The sequence below is a fragment of the Nomascus leucogenys genome, chromosome 2 (genome assembly GCF_006542625.1).
Source record: "Nomascus leucogenys isolate Asia chromosome 2, Asia_NLE_v1, whole genome shotgun sequence".
Taxonomy (NCBI): domain Eukaryota; kingdom Metazoa; phylum Chordata; class Mammalia; order Primates; family Hylobatidae; genus Nomascus; species Nomascus leucogenys.
Window position 1 is genome coordinate 42,844,429 of NC_044382.1, and position 17,032 is coordinate 42,861,460.

At 47.2% G+C, this 17,032-nt stretch overlaps 1 protein-coding gene across 4 annotated transcripts in view; it reads right to left on the reverse strand.

Moving 5' to 3' along the window:
• SLC25A48 (solute carrier family 25 member 48) overlaps nt 1–17,032 on the reverse strand; it is a 53,872-nt gene that overhangs the window by 9,572 nt on the left and 27,268 nt on the right. For 3 of the 4 annotated variants that reach the window (XM_030822805.1, XM_030822814.1, XM_030822811.1), the window contains exons 5-6: nt 7,460–7,717; nt 5,019–5,152 (exon numbers count right to left, since the gene is read on the reverse strand). In XM_030822805.1, the coding sequence (XP_030678665.1) occupies nt 5,019–5,152; nt 7,460–7,717 (392 nt within the window). The remainder of the gene's footprint in view (nt 1–5,018; nt 5,153–7,459; nt 7,718–17,032) is intronic. The other variant, XM_030822821.1, reaches the window with a different exon arrangement.

A 17,032-nucleotide genomic window follows, 5' to 3' on the forward strand; every position in this document is an offset into this window, starting at 1 on the left:
CACTAGCATGCGTGCTCAGGAAGCATGGCCTGTGCTGATGAGCTGATGAACTCTGCCTTTGCTGCTCCATGACACCTGTATTTGTCTTCCATCCCTGGGGAGTATTATGTGATGCTTCCCAAACACTGCCTATGATCTTCCTTTCCTCCCTCAATCTTCTTGCTTGGTGTTGGGTGTCGGCTCATAAATGTGATGTGATTCCAACTCTCAAGCAGTTATAACCCATTAGCAGAGACAAGGCCCCTTCAGGAACAATAACAACATGACCCAGAAAATGAATGACGAGAGCAGGTAAGAGCTTTGGAGAGGGGGATTGTGGGGAGGAGCTGGCCTTTAACGCATCCTCTGGTAAGAAACAACCATCTAATAAGCAAGTTCCCACACAAATGTAAATGACTTGAGAACTGTCAGGCACAGGTAGAAACCAACTCTGATTCCTGTGTGATTTTCTAAGTTTAAGAAACAGAAGTGGTCATTTTGTAAAAGTAGAAACCAAACCTCTTCATTTCCCCAGTTTCCTCAGTCTCTGGGCACTGTGGTATCAGAGTTGGTGCAAGCCTCTGTCACTGGCTAGGATAACAGGTGGCCTTCCTTCAGGAGAGGTGCCTGCACCTCGCAGCAGCCTGCAGGGTGCGACATGACCCTGGGAAAGGGGCTGATGGACAAGGATCCCTAGAGATGAACAAGTGGCTCAGCCAAGCCCTCGAGCTGTTCAGGCAGGGTGCAAGTGAGATCCTGGTAATATTAACACTCTTCTCTAACATCTGACCTTTCTGGAATTCCACAGGCTCATCCAGAGTGACTGAATAACAGCCAGGAACTGGGTCAAACTCTGAGAGGAAAATTCCATGCTGGTGCCCACAGAAGTTCCCCTGTGGGTCTGGGCTTGGCTCTGCTCTGCAAGGCAGAGGCAGCCAGGGCCCAGCTTGGAGTATGAGCCTTCTGTCCCACAGCCCCAGGCCCTGCAGGAGCTGTGGGCCACTTCAGACCGGCAGACAGCACCCCCTCCAGCAGCTGTGGCCTGCTCTGCTGCAGAGCCCACAGAAGGCAAACAAAGTGCAGACCTGCCAGCTTTTCCCCAGAGCTTTCAGAGCATATGACCTCCAGACCGAGTCCCCCCTCACTCCCACCCTACAAAGCCTCAATGGCTCCCTATGGCCTAGGGTCAGGTCCACACCCTTTCCTGGCTTGCAGGGACCCACATGCCCTCCCTTGCACTTTCTCTGGGCGGCATCTCACAGCTGACACTCTGGGCAGGTTAACAGCCTGTCATTCCTTTAAGGGGCCAGCCTTTTTCCTCCACTGGGCCTCTTCTGGTCCCCTCTGCCTGGAGTGCTTCCCAGGCCTGGCTTGCAGCCTGGCAGTGTCCCCATGGCCACCCCCAGGTGGATGATGGCCCCTCACTTTCTGTGCACTCGGTGTCTCCCCATCACAGCACTCCTCACACTGTTCTCCAAGTGTCCGTGACTTATCTGTCAGGAAGGACAGACAACAGAGGTGGGGGTGGGATTAGCAATCACAGTCAGAGCAGTGAATGCAGGGCTATGTGGGTGGCTTGCCTCTGAAACCCCAGCACCTGCAAGCGCTTAGCCCAGAGTGGACCTTCCATAAACACATTAATTGAATCAGTGAATGGATGGATGGATGAGTAAATGAATGAATGAATGAATAAATGAACTTTTGGACGTGTAAAAGGAAGAGCCTCTGAACTGAAAGAGTCCTGGTGGCTGCAGTTCAGGTTTCCTGGAGTGAGAGGAAGGCTCCAGATTCCCCAGGGACAGCAACCCAGGGCAGCTAGCCCTGGTGCCTCCGGAAGATGTCTACCTACAAATGCCCCGTCTGTCTGCCATTCAGCCTCATCTCACTGCCACAGCCCCTCCACAGCAGCTGCTTCCATGGAGCCAAGGTTACCAAGGTGCTTCACCAGCCTGGTTATTTCAGATAGCAACTCTCCAAGTCAGAGCTATGGTCCATGTAGCCCAAGACGACCCTAACAGTGGGCAGAGAATGGCTCCAAAACTACCAGACTTTTCTTCTGTTTCTACTTGGGGATGCCTCCACAAGTCCATGGACTTTTGATTCCCCCACCACAAAGGCTGCACCACTGATCATCCCTAAGTGGGTTACAAAGAGCTACTCAGATTGGTCACCATCGTAATTATTAATGCCTTTCTAATTCTTTCCTTCATAAACTTCTTCCATAGCAAGGTGAGAACAGATTGGATGATGACGGGCTTGGGGCCTTGCACTCTGCCTCTGCGAGCCACAGTCAAGAATGCTTGGGGAGGGGGGCTCCATACGGCCAGAGCCCAAGCCAGCTGGGAGCTGGAGCCATCCCTGGGGCACCGGGGGAATCCTCTCTACCTCCTCCTGCTGCCGCTGCCAGAAAACTGCCTTTGAGACAACCTGATTGTTCTAGATGGTGTGGTTATTTTTGTTTATGTTACTATTTATATTCATAAGTAAACAGTCACATATGCAAGCATACATAGATATGCACATACACATATATTCTTATATACACTGTAAATGTTTTTGAAACGTATCACAAGAAACTTTACGGTAATTGCCTTTGAGCGAGGACAGGGACCACAGGCAGAGCATCGAGACAGTACATCCTCGTGTAGTTTTGGAAGCTTCCTATGTTCATATATTACCAATTTCTGACCAATTAATACAAATTTTAAACAATTAACCTTGAACCGTCTGATCATGCAGTGGTTACTCAAGCTGAGTATTGTTATCTTGACTTAAAACCTGTCTCTGAACCAACAGTGAGGACCAAACGCTATCGAGATTAAGAAACCAATCGTCTGACCTCAGCTGACTTCCGGGACTTCATTTTTTTAAAAGAGCACAGTAATTTTCAGAGGAAATACTATCAGCAATATATTTTGCCTCTACAGACTTTTTACGAATTATGACACATTACTATTTGGGGAAGTAGACAAAAACATCTCAAATAAAAATGAATCATCCATTTGAAACACTTTTATATCCCTCTATACTCATTGGCTGAATCATAAACTGTACTTCTGCTAAAAATAAAAAAAGAAAAAAAAAGAAGAAAAAAGATACTAAAGACAATTGAGGCCGCACCAGGGCTGGACTTCACCCTTCTGTCAGAGCAGCTCTTGTTAAAAATTTAAAAAAGGAATTTAAAATAATGAGAATAGTAAAGCTTTGAGTTTATCCATCCTTAAAACATAAAGACAGAACTCAAGTTTCCTCCGCATCACATCTTCTTATACTAACCAGGGTCCAGCCTCTCCTCACACGCTATGATATCCTGCTCTTCATTCCCAGGGCACCACTAGGGTCTTGCTTAATGGGTAGTGACCAAAGGCGGGTGCAACATTCCAGCTGTAATCTGGTCAGGGCAGAGGCCTCCACCTCCCTTATTCTACCCACTATACTTCTATTAATGCAACCTTGGGACAGGTCTCACTGTTGGCTCACTGCACATTAGCTGATCAGAGCATGGGCTTTTTCTCTTTTGTTTACTGCTCTGTCCCCAGCTCCTAGAACTGTGCCTACCACATACTAGGTGCTCTAAAAATAAGCATTTGAAAACTAAAGCCCTTATGCATTTTTCCCTAGGAGCCTTCACCAAGTCAGATTGCCCCATCCTCTACAGAGATGATTGATCCATGACTGAATACTAAGGGCTGGACTTTACAGTGACTTCTGGTAGTTCTGTCCTTTAGATGTGGCCCTTTGATCCAGCTTTTGGATCTTGTCCCTCTCATGTGGCATGTTAGTTATTTATCTCAACACTGGGTCATCCCAACTCTGGATCTTTCCCAAGTTGGGGGAGAGAGTAAAACAGGACCTCAGAAAACTTGCTGTAAGAGGCAAAGGAGGGGCAGGTATAGAAATAGCTGTCGCCCATGGTGGTGTGTGAGAAGCGCCTTGAGAGAGGTACAGGAGAAGCAAGCCAAGGACATGGATCCTGGGAATGGCAGTGGACTGCACTGGGCCTGGAAGAGTGGAGCGGATTCATCTGGCAGGGCCTGGGGTGGGGCAGCCATGTGAGAAAAGACTCAGAACTCCAGAGTAACACTGGTGCTAATAAAATCAATACTGATAATACTAATGCAAATGAGAAAGGGTTAACTCTTCCCTATGGGTTACATATTGAATGGAGTGCTTTTTGTATTAACCCACAAATGCCCCGCCCTTCATAGAAGGGATGATCATTCTGGGAGAAACTGAGGCCCTGAGACATGAAGCTGCTTGCTTGGATCCTGCCAGCTCACAGTAGCTACATCTGACTTTGAACCCACGTCTGCTGACTCTAAGAGCCACACCAAGAAAGCAAGGAGCCCGTGCAAGGAACAGCCAGCAGGATGGTTTCTCCGGAGGGTGATGAATCTGTTTATAACCTTGGATACCAGACATGGAAGTCTGGTCTATCCTGGGACAGCACCTTTTCAGGTGGTGGGAAGGGGTGTGTGTTAGGTTAAGCTCTTGAGCTGTAGGAAGAACAGAGGAGACACAGCCCAGGGAAACGTGTTGGAGGCTGCCTCCTCAGCCGCGACCAGAGGTGTGGGGTCAGGGCTCAGGTGGGAGAGCAGAAGACAGTTCACAGGGCCTGGAGCTGGTGAGATGAGCTGACTGAGGACAGGAAGGAGGCAAGGTGGCTCTGGCACTTCCCACTGGGAGGAGGGGTGAGGAAGGCACTAAGCCATGAGTGAGGAAGGGCTGCCCAACCTATCTTGCTGAGAGGGCAAAATGCGGTGACAGACAGACATGGACCAGCTGTGTGGCTGCAGGCAGGTTACCAGCCCTCTCTGAACCTCTGTCAGGTAGGTCACGTACCTATCTCCTCCACTGGCCATGTGAAAAGAACACCCAGGTGAAGTGCTTGACAAAGCACCTGCTTGTGGCACCTGATACACAATCACCAGCAGCCCCCTGGTCTCCTGATTCCCTTCTCTATAGTCCCACATCCCCCTAAATGTGTGAACCACCTTCCAGGGACTGACACTGACCCCGCAGGCCTGCTGTGGGCTTACTTTAAGACCTTCCTTCTGGTAACTCTGGGAGATACAGTCCAGGACACCTTTATATTTGTTTAAATAAACCCCATCAGCTTGGAGTCGACTTTTCACGACATCCATAGGAGTCGCTGTCCCCCAAGAAATTGCTCCTGCAAAGAGAAAGAAACAGGTGTCAGGGGCTGGCTCCTTAGGGTCTGGAGGAGCTTGGTTCCTTGTGGATTTCTACCATTTAGAGATTCATTAAGCTGGGAGAAGGGACAGAGCTCAGGCTTAGAACCCGCAAAGTTTGTTTCTGATCCTCCCTCACCACTTGCTGTGAGACTTGGCAGAAGTTTCCTCCCTTCTCTAAGCCTTGGGCTTCTCATCTGTAAAATGGGGTGGCAGTACCTGTCCTTATGGGGCTGTTTGGAGGACCATATTAATTGATGAACATGAAGCATTGGGCACAGTGCCAGTCCACAGCCAGTGCTCGAGACGTGGCAGTCTTTATTAGCAGGTTTTATTGGAGAAAGAGTAACAGGCTCCACAGGTACTTGGCAGCACATTTCCAGGGCACAGAAGGGAGCCCAGGGTGAGGCATGAGGCTGAAGGTTTGCAGCTCACTGAGGGCAGGATTTACTCTGCACAGAGAGAAGCTAAACAAACACAGGCAGACAGGCTGCTCACCAAGGAAGGGCCAGTCTGGGGGTTGCAAAAACAAAGCAGGGACAGCTTTTTGAAAAATCTCTTTTCTTTTTCAAGTATGTGGAATAGAAGCCTTGGGATCACGTGCCACTAGGTCATCCTCGTGGGATATGCTTAGGTAAGGAACTCTAGGAAAACAATGCCAGGTTATTATAGAAACACAGAAATTCGTACATTCCTAGATGGGGAGAGAAAAACAAATTGATGTTAAAGTCCAGGGCAACTGGTTTGCATGGTTTTGTAATTGCTGCCCAGTAGCTCTCAAAGGAGACCTTAGACTGCCCTTGGCCCTCTGCCTATCCTGGCCTCTGGTCCCCTCAGCCTTCTGCTCTTGGTCCTCCAGGAGCCTCTCTAAACCTGTGCCTTCTGCCAGGACAATGGGGCCACTTCCCCAGGTACTGCCCTGGTGCACTCCCTTGTCCCTCAGCCCTTGGGTGAGGGCATCACAAAATGGGACTTGCCTGCCAGGCCATTCACACCTGCTCTCCGCAGAAGTGAGAGCAGATGGGGCCTTGCCGTCCTCTCTGCCAGTCGGTACTGACTGAGCTCTTACTAGGAGCTGGGCACGAGCACAGGCACCTGGGGGCCAGAAGGTGAAACTGTAGTTAGGTGGCTGACATGAGCTTCGTCATGTGTTTGCTATGAGCTGACAGCATGGCAAATGTTATGAGGAGGAGGAGAAAGAGAGGGAGGAGGAGGAGGAGAGGGAGGAGGAGGATGATTCATGATTTTCTTCTTTCTATTAGATCTTTCCCATCACATCAAACATGTCATGATGTCAACCTTCTTAAAAAGCATCCTCTCTTGGCTTCCAAAGGCCCTTCTGGCTATGGCTGTGTTTATCTGTTCCTCATTACAGCATAGCAGAACCCTCAGAAGAGTTGTGTATACTTGGGTGCACCAGTATCCTTCATCCCATTCTTTCTTTATCCCACTCCATCAGGTTTTTACACCCTTCTCTCCATCAAATGGCCCTTGCCAAAATCCCCAGTTGCCTCCACGTTGTTAAATTCAGGAGGTGGCGAGTAGCAGGTACAAAGGCCCTGTGGTCGGGGAAGGGCCAGGCATGGTCAAGTTGCAGCAGAGACCAGTGTGACTGGAGAAAGTGAGGAAGGGGAGAGGAGTAGAAGTGAGGTGGGTGGGGAACAGGGAGCTAGATCACTGAGGGCCTGGAAAACCGTTGCAAAGATATCAACTTTTACCTTAAATGAAAGAGGGATGTGGTGCAGGATTCTGAGCAGGGAGGTTAAGCAACCAGTCCATGATCACAAAATGATGAAGTGTGGATTTGAACTTAAATCTTTCTGGCTGCAGAGTCCCTGCTATACTGTCAGCTCCAGCTGTATGACCTGGGATTGGCTACTTAACATTTCTGGACCTGAGTTTTCTCATCTGTGAAACGGGGAGACTGATTCCTACCTTGTAGAACTAATGGCATCCTTACATTACAAAGATTGCATTTAATAAACTGAACCATGATAATGGATTTCCTTTCCAAAGCTTAGTAATGCCTGACACAGAGTATGTGTTCAAAATATATCCATTGCCTCAAAGTCAAATGGGAACTGCCATTCTCATAGCTGCATGGGGAAAGGGATGAGACTGAGGTGGGAGAGGGCCGGGGACAGAGTAGGTACCTAACAAAGAATTTTTGGGTGAGTACCTAAATGTGTCCTGCCCTCCCCCTGGGCTGAGAAGGGCATGGCAGTTCCCCAGCTGTCCCACAGCTGTGGCCTGCACAGGGGTGCGGCTCCAGCTGCTGCTGCCCTTACCTGCCATGCCGCCCGCCAGCCACACGGCACAGGGGCTGGGGCCTGTGCAGGCCTCAGGTGTGATCCACTCACTCAGGAACACGTAGGGGATGAAGTAGAGGCAATAGCCTGGGACATCCCTCAGCAGCATGGCACTGGCCCCCCGGTACAGCCCCGCCAGGCCCTCATTCCTCACAATAGTTGTAATGCAGTGCACGGGTCCCTGGTATGCTGGCTGCTCCCCAGGAGCCACTGCCCTGGACTTCAAACCGAGGTTGGCTGCAAAGACAGGGGAGAGAAGGTGGCAAGTGACCTAGGGTGTAAGAGACTGGACATTCCCTGACACTGGAGCCAGCCCAGCCCTTTGACAGTTCCCTCTCATGTAGCCCATCAGCTTTTACCAAATCTGACCTTCTTGGCAGCTCAAACCAGGACACTGAGGTCCCAACAAGAGCCCCTGCCAATATACACAGCCAGACTGGGGACAATCTCAGCCAAGTGATAGAACACCAGTTACTTTAGGTCAATACTACTACTTCTTTCGAAGCAGATGTGACTTCAGAATGTCTAGAATCAATTATGACAAGCCACACTAAGCTCTTCTTTGAAGCTAGAAAATCCAACATGCTGTGTGTGTGTGTGTGTGTATGTGTGTATGTGTGTATATGTCTGTGTACACACTTATTTATGCACAGTGTGGCGGGGCAAAATGTATATGAGATTTGGAGCCAGACTGTCCTGGCTGCAAATCCTAGCTCTACCGCTTATTGAAAATAATTTATTAATTATATGTAAAATTTAAAATCTATAATTTAATATTTATAATTTTATAAAAATAAAATAATTTTATTAAAATTATTTGGAAATAATTCGAAGTTTACCTTGGCAGGGCAGCATTTTCAGCCCATTTCCTTATGTTAAAAGAGGGAGAGCTTGTCATGAGTGCAAATAAAGTAATACATGTATAGTGTTCAAGACAGTGATTTGAACATTGTAGGGGCTTAAAAAGTTATCAACTGAGACCAAGGTTGCTGACATGAATTGGTGGCAGGACCCACAGGTTGGAGAGCTGGGTATATTCTCAGTGACTCACTCCAGCCCTGGCCAGGCTGTGCCCTAAACAGTCGTAGGGCAGCACTGGGGCTTTTGGCTCCTCAAAGTCCTGTGACCCAGGGCTGCTATCTTCTTGTCTAACCTCAGTAGTCTATGCTGGCGGCAACTCAGGGGTTGTTTGTCTCCAGCTTCTTCTAGGGGTGCACATAGCCAGCAGTGACTCTGCCTCTCTCTCATTTGCTACCCATCTCCCGCTCTGATACTTGTCTTCTCTGCTATGGATGCTTCTCTGCTATAGATCCTTCTCTGCTATGAGGCTTTGACTCATGACCAGACAGAACTTCCAGACCCAGTGCAGATAAAGTAGGCTCTTGTTCTTGACTTTCCCTTCTCCAGGAAATAACATAATGTGACATGACCAGGAAAGGCTGCGACCACAAGCCTATTTTGCCACTTGAGTTTAATTCTCTGTACAGTGTTCCAATTTGGTTTTACACATGCTGGTAAACAGGCATACAGCTTTCATCATATAGGTCAATATCCAAGTCCCCCAAACAGTCCATCTTTATCAGAGGAAAGGTTAGAAGCATTCAGCTTCGTGACTCCACAGTCTAGAGATTGGAGAATAAAGTGCAATCTGTACTTTAACTCATCCCAGAAGCAGGTGAGGTTGAGAGGGTGGTTTCTGCGTGCCTGGGAAGTGTGCTTGAACAAACCCATGCTGTATTATCCATCTTCCAGTGGGGAAGGGAGTAAACCCCTGCCATATCCATTAGGCCAACTTCAGTGGGGGCAGGAGATGGAGCCAACTTCTTCCACAGTGGATCCCATAGGAGGTAAGCCAGAGTGGTAGCCACCTTTGGGGGCACAAGGCCCCTCTGAGCAAGATCAGACATGATGGCCTTTGAAAGCCCACTGAGAGATCACTAGGCACCCCTTCCTCTTCCAGACCCATGGTGCTGCTGCCTGGTTCATCCGGAGAAATTCTGCCATTAGACAGAATAGATGTCATTGTCCCAACGTATAAACTTTGCCTGAACTGCTTTCATCTCCAGGCAACACTGACTTGACCCAGGAGTCAAGGTTTTCATGAAGCAACTATGGGTAAATAGTGGCTTTCAGGAGTTACTGATTGAGGGAGAGGATCTTGATAACATTCTGCTTGTTTGAAAGTACAGATGTTGGGAAAGCACTCACCAAACCTCCAACTGGCCTTGTCAACAAAAATCCTGTACTGTTTTCCTTTTCCCTGAAGAGTAAGCAATAAGGAAATTCTCTCTCATTCTCCCAGGTTTGCCACATAACCAATCTAGCTTTTATTGCTTTGGAATTACCCATTTATGGCTGTTAGTGCAGTATAATTATCATGGTGACTCCCATCACCAGGATACTGACACAGCTCCAAACTGACCCAAGTTTATACTGTGAAGCTCTTGGAATTCTTTCTAGCTCCTTCATTCCCAATATTTTTTTTTTGAAAAAACTTTTTATTTGGAAATAATTCCAAATTTGCAAAAGAAGTATAAAAAGCAAAATGTATAAAGAATGCCCATACATACCATTTACCCAGATTTATCTATTGCTAACCTTTTTGCTCATTTGCTTATTGTTTGTGGGTTCTCTCTCCCACTCTCTTCGCTTCCCTCCCTTCTCACTCATTTGTGTTCAATTCAACGGAATCGATGTAATTGTCCCAGTGTCTAAACTTTGCCTAAGCCCCATTCATTTCCACGTAACAGTGACCTGACCAGGAGTCAAGGTTTTCATGAATCAGCTATGGGTATGATGGTGGCTCTCAGGAGTTATTGATTGAAAGAGGGGATTCTGATAACATTGTGTTTGCTTGGAGGTGCAGATGTTGCAAAAACACCTGTCAAACCTTGAACTGACTTTGGCAATAAGACCCAAACTTATCCTTTTTCTTCTTTTCTTCCCAAGGTAAGCAATAGGGAATGTGTGTGTGTCTGTGTGTGTGTGTGTGTGTGTGTGTGTACATGTAGATGTATTTTTACACATTCATACATAACTTCATTTTCTAAACTATTTCTGGGTGAGTTACATACTTGGTGGGTCTTTACCCCTAAATATGTTGAAACATATTTCCTAAGAATGAAGATATTGTCTTACATAACTATAGCACAATTACCAGTTTCATATAGCTACATTGACAATACTTTACCATCTATAATCAAATTGTCATTTGATCTTCATGGTGCCCTTTATAGCATTTTCCCCTCCAGGACAGGATCCAGTGCTTCAATCTGGAACATTTCCATAGCCTTTCTTTGTTTCTTGTGACACTGACATTTTTTAAGAGTACACAACCCCTCTGCTTGTTAATAGAGCTTTCCAGATTCGGTGTTTGTCTGACATTTCCTTACTACATTGTGGTCATGCATTCTTGGCTGGACCTCCGTCCCATTCTTAAGTCTCATTCTCAAAAGTCCCTGTTCTCCTCCTCTGGCCTCTTATTTTTGTTTTTTATCAGTTTGTTTTTTAATTGAGCTATACTTTGTATTCAATAAAAGGTAAAGCTTTCAAGTGCACGATTGATGAGTTTTTACAATTGCATTCACCTATGTCATCACACTCTACAGTGGAAGTGACTTCTTATATTTGAAATAAACTGTTTTGTTTACAGCCCAGTTAGGGAGAGCAGTGATTCCACAGCCTAACTACCCTCTCCTGATTTTCAAGGTAAAAGAACTCTGTGATATCATGAGGTGTCACTCACTGAGAAGCAACCTTTCTCTGGGGCAGTGGTTGTAACTTGAAAGTCCATCAGCACTAGCACTACCAATAGTGGTATGGATGATTCATATTGGGTCCACAGAGCAGAATGTCACCAAAGGTAGTTATTATAATTCTAAGCATAAATATACCTGAGATAAAAATGCATCACACCACCACCATTGGTGAGGTCCAAAGTCCGACAAACCTAACATGATGATGCACTTATAGTAATACTGATTTTCAATTCAACAGCAAGAGTAGGAGCCGTAGAAAACTATGACCAGTATAAGATAGCCCTGCTGATGAATGAACAGAAGAGCCTTCTGGAAAACCACGGAAATCTCCACCAGTGGCCCATGTGGTGCTAAGTGCTCTCTGGCTTGTGGGGGTGGCAGAGCCGGGGGGTTGCCAGGAGCCTCAGCAGATAGCCTCAGGAAAATACTGAATCGGAGTTCTTGGTACTCTGATACCATGGGACCAATTTTAGTTTGTGAAAACCCAATTTTGATGACTCTTAAAAGCTGATTTGGAAAGTTACTGGAAAGTCAGTCTTGGAAATATGCACAACTGAGATCTGTGGACTTGCATGTCCTTTGTCCAAGGAACCTGAGGAAGACTATGAGGTGCCAGATCAGGACACAGCTCACAGGGAACTGCCAACTCCCAGCCCATTGTTCCTGAACCTTCAGGGTGTACATGTATATGTGAAAGGATTGGCATTAGGTATATTTCCTTCTCAAGTGAAGTGTACCTAATTTCTCTTTTTTATTTTTTATTCTGTAATGAGGAAAAATATTAATGAAATTTTGATTTTTTAAAATCATGAATGCTTTGCATTTGAGAACAACTTTTGCTGCCTCTCTAGATCAAGGGCATATTACCTTTCATTAGGATAGATACAGATTATGTACCTCAAAAACTCAGGATGCGTGTGGTTTCCTTCGTTTTCCCAACTTCAATTAGGGCCATCTCAGGCCCCCTGCACCTATGTAACCAAGACTAGCAAGATGTTCAAAGTCAATGAAAACAGCAACCTGCTGCCCTAGGAAGTGGAGGAGGGCCCAGGCCTCCTGCCTTGTCCAGCTCAGTCCCGGCCAGCATACCTAAAGCCACAGGCCATGGCTATCTGGCTCTGCAGCTCTCTGTGAAGTGCTAGTGCCTCACTGCTGGCCTCCTGTTTGGCCTGGGAGGTCCCTTAGAAGGTAGATGCCTCTTCAGGGAGTTTTATTTTGGGGTGTGGTGGTTGTAGGTCCAGGTTTGGCCGATCATAACAGGTACCAGTGCAGCTATCTCTTAGGGGACATCCAACTTCAGAAAGGCTGAGCTGGGCTGGACACAGCCTAAGGACACCAGATCTGCCACTACTGCCCCTTTTCCAGAACCCAGAGACCCAGCCACAGAAAGTCACTGTGCCTTCTTCCTCAGACACAAACACAAAGATGTTCCATTTATTTTCCTTTCTCAGTCAATGCTATTCAATGTCTTCAGTGGGCCATGACCTTGGAAACAGTAAGGCCAGCAGAAACACAATGGCTGGCCACTGAGGGGAGCAGGGCTGGCCCTCAGGAGCACAAAGGCCTGGCCACTCGCTGGAAGGGGAAGTGCTCCCAGCCTCCTCTGCTGTGTGGGTATGTGGGTGGTGGGACAGGGAACACAGTGTAATTTCTCAAGAGGCCACTTTCTACAGAAAATCCTTGACAAATCAGCCATCCACAAATGAGGCCCTGTGGGTCACTAGTCAGGGATGTGCGGGTTTTCATGAGGGTTCTATGTCCAGTAAGGCTCAGCCAGTGGGAGTCATTTCAAGGCACCCCAGAATCCATGAGCATTATGCAATCACAGAATTCCTGCAATGTCTCACACGTACATATGTGCCCATTTTTCTCATATGTGTGGGTGCTATCACAGGTAACACCATAACATTTTACTTAAACATATTAGTAATCCATAGCAGCTTCTTGACATGTTTGTTTTCTTAGTCCATGAACACTTAAAAGTACAGCTGCTGTTCGATGGGCTGGACCACATTTTCCATATTAACAAGGCGATCTTAGAAAAAGGGGCCTGCAGCCCATGCCTGAGGCTGTGCTCCCTAGTATGGCTTGCCACTGTTGCTGCTGTTTTCTGAGCATGTTGTTTTGCCCTTAGCGTGGCGGTGAGTTTCCTGATGACAGGAATCATACACTGTGGCCCGAGTTCCATATATATCTCAGCATCTACTCCATGGACAATGGAGCACCTGACTTAGGCAGGTCTCAGCACTCCCAAGACTCACACCCTTGGCATTCATCAAAAGGCTGGCCCTGACTGATCCTTGGGTCAGAGGCTTTAGATATTAAAGGAAATTCCAAAATCAGGGTCCCACCTACAGCACTGCTTAGGTGTGATGGAAGCATTCAGTAACATGGCTGTACATCCTCCAGCAGACAGGCTGGCTGTAACATCCTCAGTTTGGGTTTGAGCTTGAGCAGACTGGTGGACCCCTCAGATCACTTCCCGGGATATTAAGAGCTGGGAAGCTCCTACCTACTTCCTGTTTCTAAGAGTCCAGCAGTCTCCTCATGACCTGAGAGGCTTAAGATAGGCAGATGCTTTCGTAGAAAGAGCCCTGGATTTGCATTCCTGTTCAGTTGCTATTTTTTTTTTATTTACAACTCCATGCAAGAGATTCAGTCTCACTTGGTCTCAGTTTCCTCATCATCTGTGAAAGGTGGAGAATAAGTGGCCTGTCCACCTCATTTGGCTTTTATGAACATGAAAAGGGAATGTTGACAAATGTACTTCACTGAAATGCATGCCGTGCAAATGTCCCTTACTCAAGGCAAGTAGTTCTTATTCCTATTTTTATCACCGTGTCCTTATATGACTGGATTCTGGAAGTGCTGGACCTGCCAACTTCAGGCAGCTGTGGCCTGCAGCCAAGTCTACTGTGGGAAATCACTGTTGCCCACATGGGGCCAAGAATGACCAATACTGGTGTTAAGTCCAGAAATCAGGACAATACTTGCTATTGTCAATTGCTTTAAGTAAACCATGTGTCACCAATGTACCTAATTTGCACAATGGTGTATTATGCACTACCATTAATGTCTGGTAACTGTGTGGGACAACTGTTTGAAAAGGACAAACTGTTCAAAGGGTTCAAACTAGTCAAACCGTTCAGAACAAGGACTTCTTTGGAACTGCATGGCCATATGCTTGGCCTCTCCACAAACCTCCTCCCTTCACTCCTGGGCTGCCATTGCTCCAGCTCTCACTTGCTATTGGCAACCCACAGCCTACTTGAGAAGGCCCAGGCTATACAGGCCTGGGTTGTCTTCAGGATTTTGGGTCCCTTTTCATGCTCCAAGGGTTCCTGCCTTTCTACATAAGCTTTCATCTTTAAGGGTTGTGTGTCCCTTCAGGGATCTTAACATCAATAACCCCTGCCCTGTACTGGGAAAGTCTTGGAAAATCTGCTGTTCCTTCCCAAAGTCAACCTGCCTGAAGAAGAATATTTTCCTTGGTTGCCACACATCTTCAAAGTAGCAATAAAATGTTGCTAAAGAGACAAATGGATGCATTCAGGGCCTCAGAGGTACAGCTGATGACCTCCCAGCCAGGCATCTCTGAGGACTCAGGGAAACTGGAGAAATGTTTTTGCTTTATTTTGTCACCATGCAGATTCTTGGGCTCAGATGGCTTTGTGGCTGAGACCCACCTCTCAGCTGACCCTCTCTGCTGTTACCATCCAGCCCAGCTTGTCTGCTCTTGGCATGTCCAGAAATTAGGACCTTCTTCACCTCAAATCTGGCCACACTCTGATTCCTTTCTATCCAGATGGTCTTCAGTATGATGGAGCCAGGGCTTCTGACATCAATTCCCTCAACTTCCTCCCACTTGCCCTCAAGAATCTCTCTGCATTTTTACTTTCTTTCTTCTTCCCTCCCAACTTGGAAATGAACGCCTTTTCCTTCTCCATTGCCCTCTGTCTCTGTCCCCATCATAACCCCAACTTTAGCACTTTTCCCCTCCACACACTCCTTCCTCCTACTTCAGTAACACCAATTTCTCAGGACTCAGTTTCTAGGGGTCACAGAGTTGCACGGCCTGGGGTAATTCCCCACCTCCCCAAGGGACAGCCATGTGAGCATGGACAAATTATGTAATTCAGCCTCGGTTTTCTCATCTGTAAAATAAAGATGATAAGTGGGCCTATTTCATAGGGTTGCTGTGATGATAATGGAATGGGCATTAACGTGGTATAGCTCAATACATGGTATGAGCTCGACAATTTTAACTGTAGTTATTAGTGTCACTGTAACTCTTTGCTCCTTCCCAAATTCCTTCACTAAATCTTCTCTTTGCTGCCATCCTCTGCCTTATTTGCAGCTCGCTTGGTGTTTGCATCTAATGTCACGACCTCGACTGTCACTTCTATGCCTATTGCACTTGTGCCTCTACCTGCAGCCCTGATGCTTCCAGGTGTAGTCTCACAGACACCTCACACTACAGAGACCAGGCCAAACTCGTCCTCTTCTCACTCAAGTCTGCCCCTCCAGCAGTAGCCACAGTAAGCATTGATTGATTACCTGTTCCATGCCAAGAACCGTCTTACATGTTTCATTTGCTACTTAATTCCCTGTGTGGGGGGTTCCACTTGTCTCATTGTCATCCAACTTCGGGGTCTTTGGTCATTTTTGACACTTTCCTCTCTCCTGCTTATGCCTAATGCTCGGCCTGCTGCTTCTATATCATCAGGGCCTCTGCATCTGCCACCTGTCTCTGTTCCCAAGCCCAGGGCCCTGGGTCTGTGGCTGTAGCCTTCAAATCAATCTACCCACTTCTACAATTCCCACCACTCTTCCATCCCTTCCAGAGGCCAGTTTTCTCTTCTCCAACACAATTCTGATTGCATCATTCTGGTGTCCAAAATGCTTCACCACCTGCTCAATATCATCTAAGCCCATCCTCGGCGAAGAAATCCAAGCTCTTCCCAACTCACTCCACATCTTCCAAAACCCCCACCATCCCTGCATTGCTTGTCTGTGCTAACCAAAGGCTCCCCTGTCCCACCATGTGCCTACATTTTCCTGCCACTAAATCTTCCCCTATGTTGTTCCCACAGTACTAAAACATGTCTCCATCCCTTGTCCCCATCTCTAAATGCTACATAGAACTAAAAGACCCAATCAACGGCCTCTTCCTTTCTGGAGGCTTCCTGATCCACCAAGCCAGAGTCAGGGGTTCCAAAGATTTTCATGAGGCCTTTCTCATTGAAGCACACATCTGGCTCCCCACCAGACTGTGGGCACCCTGAAGGCTGGGGCTTCCAACACTTCTTTACCCACTGTGTCTGCCTCAAAGCAGGGGCTCAGGAAATGCTTGTGAATGAACAATTCACAGTGAATTCGAACAGGTGTAACACTCATCTCCTTGCCTCCAGCTGGGCCTGGTGCAATGATTAGGATAGTCAGCACAGAGTTAATGTTCAGTCCTTCCCTGATCCTCCCAACTCCAACCTCCTGCTATGTAGAGGGCTTTGTGATCTGCACATTAATTAGTCTTTAAATGGAAACACAGATCTAAACACTCCCAGATGGGGGAGGAGTGAGTGTCTTTAGCCATGAACTTCTAGGAAGGACATAGCTCAGGCAGCAGAGTGACTACTGGTCTGCAGGGCCACAGCCCTGACTTCTAGCTCAGGTTCAACAGGCCACCTAGTTAGGCTCATGCCCATGCAAAGGGCAGTGATTTTAAAAGGAAGGGTTTTTCACAGGTGCCTTACTGTCACAGGCACATCCAACTGAACACAGGCCAGTGTCTCCT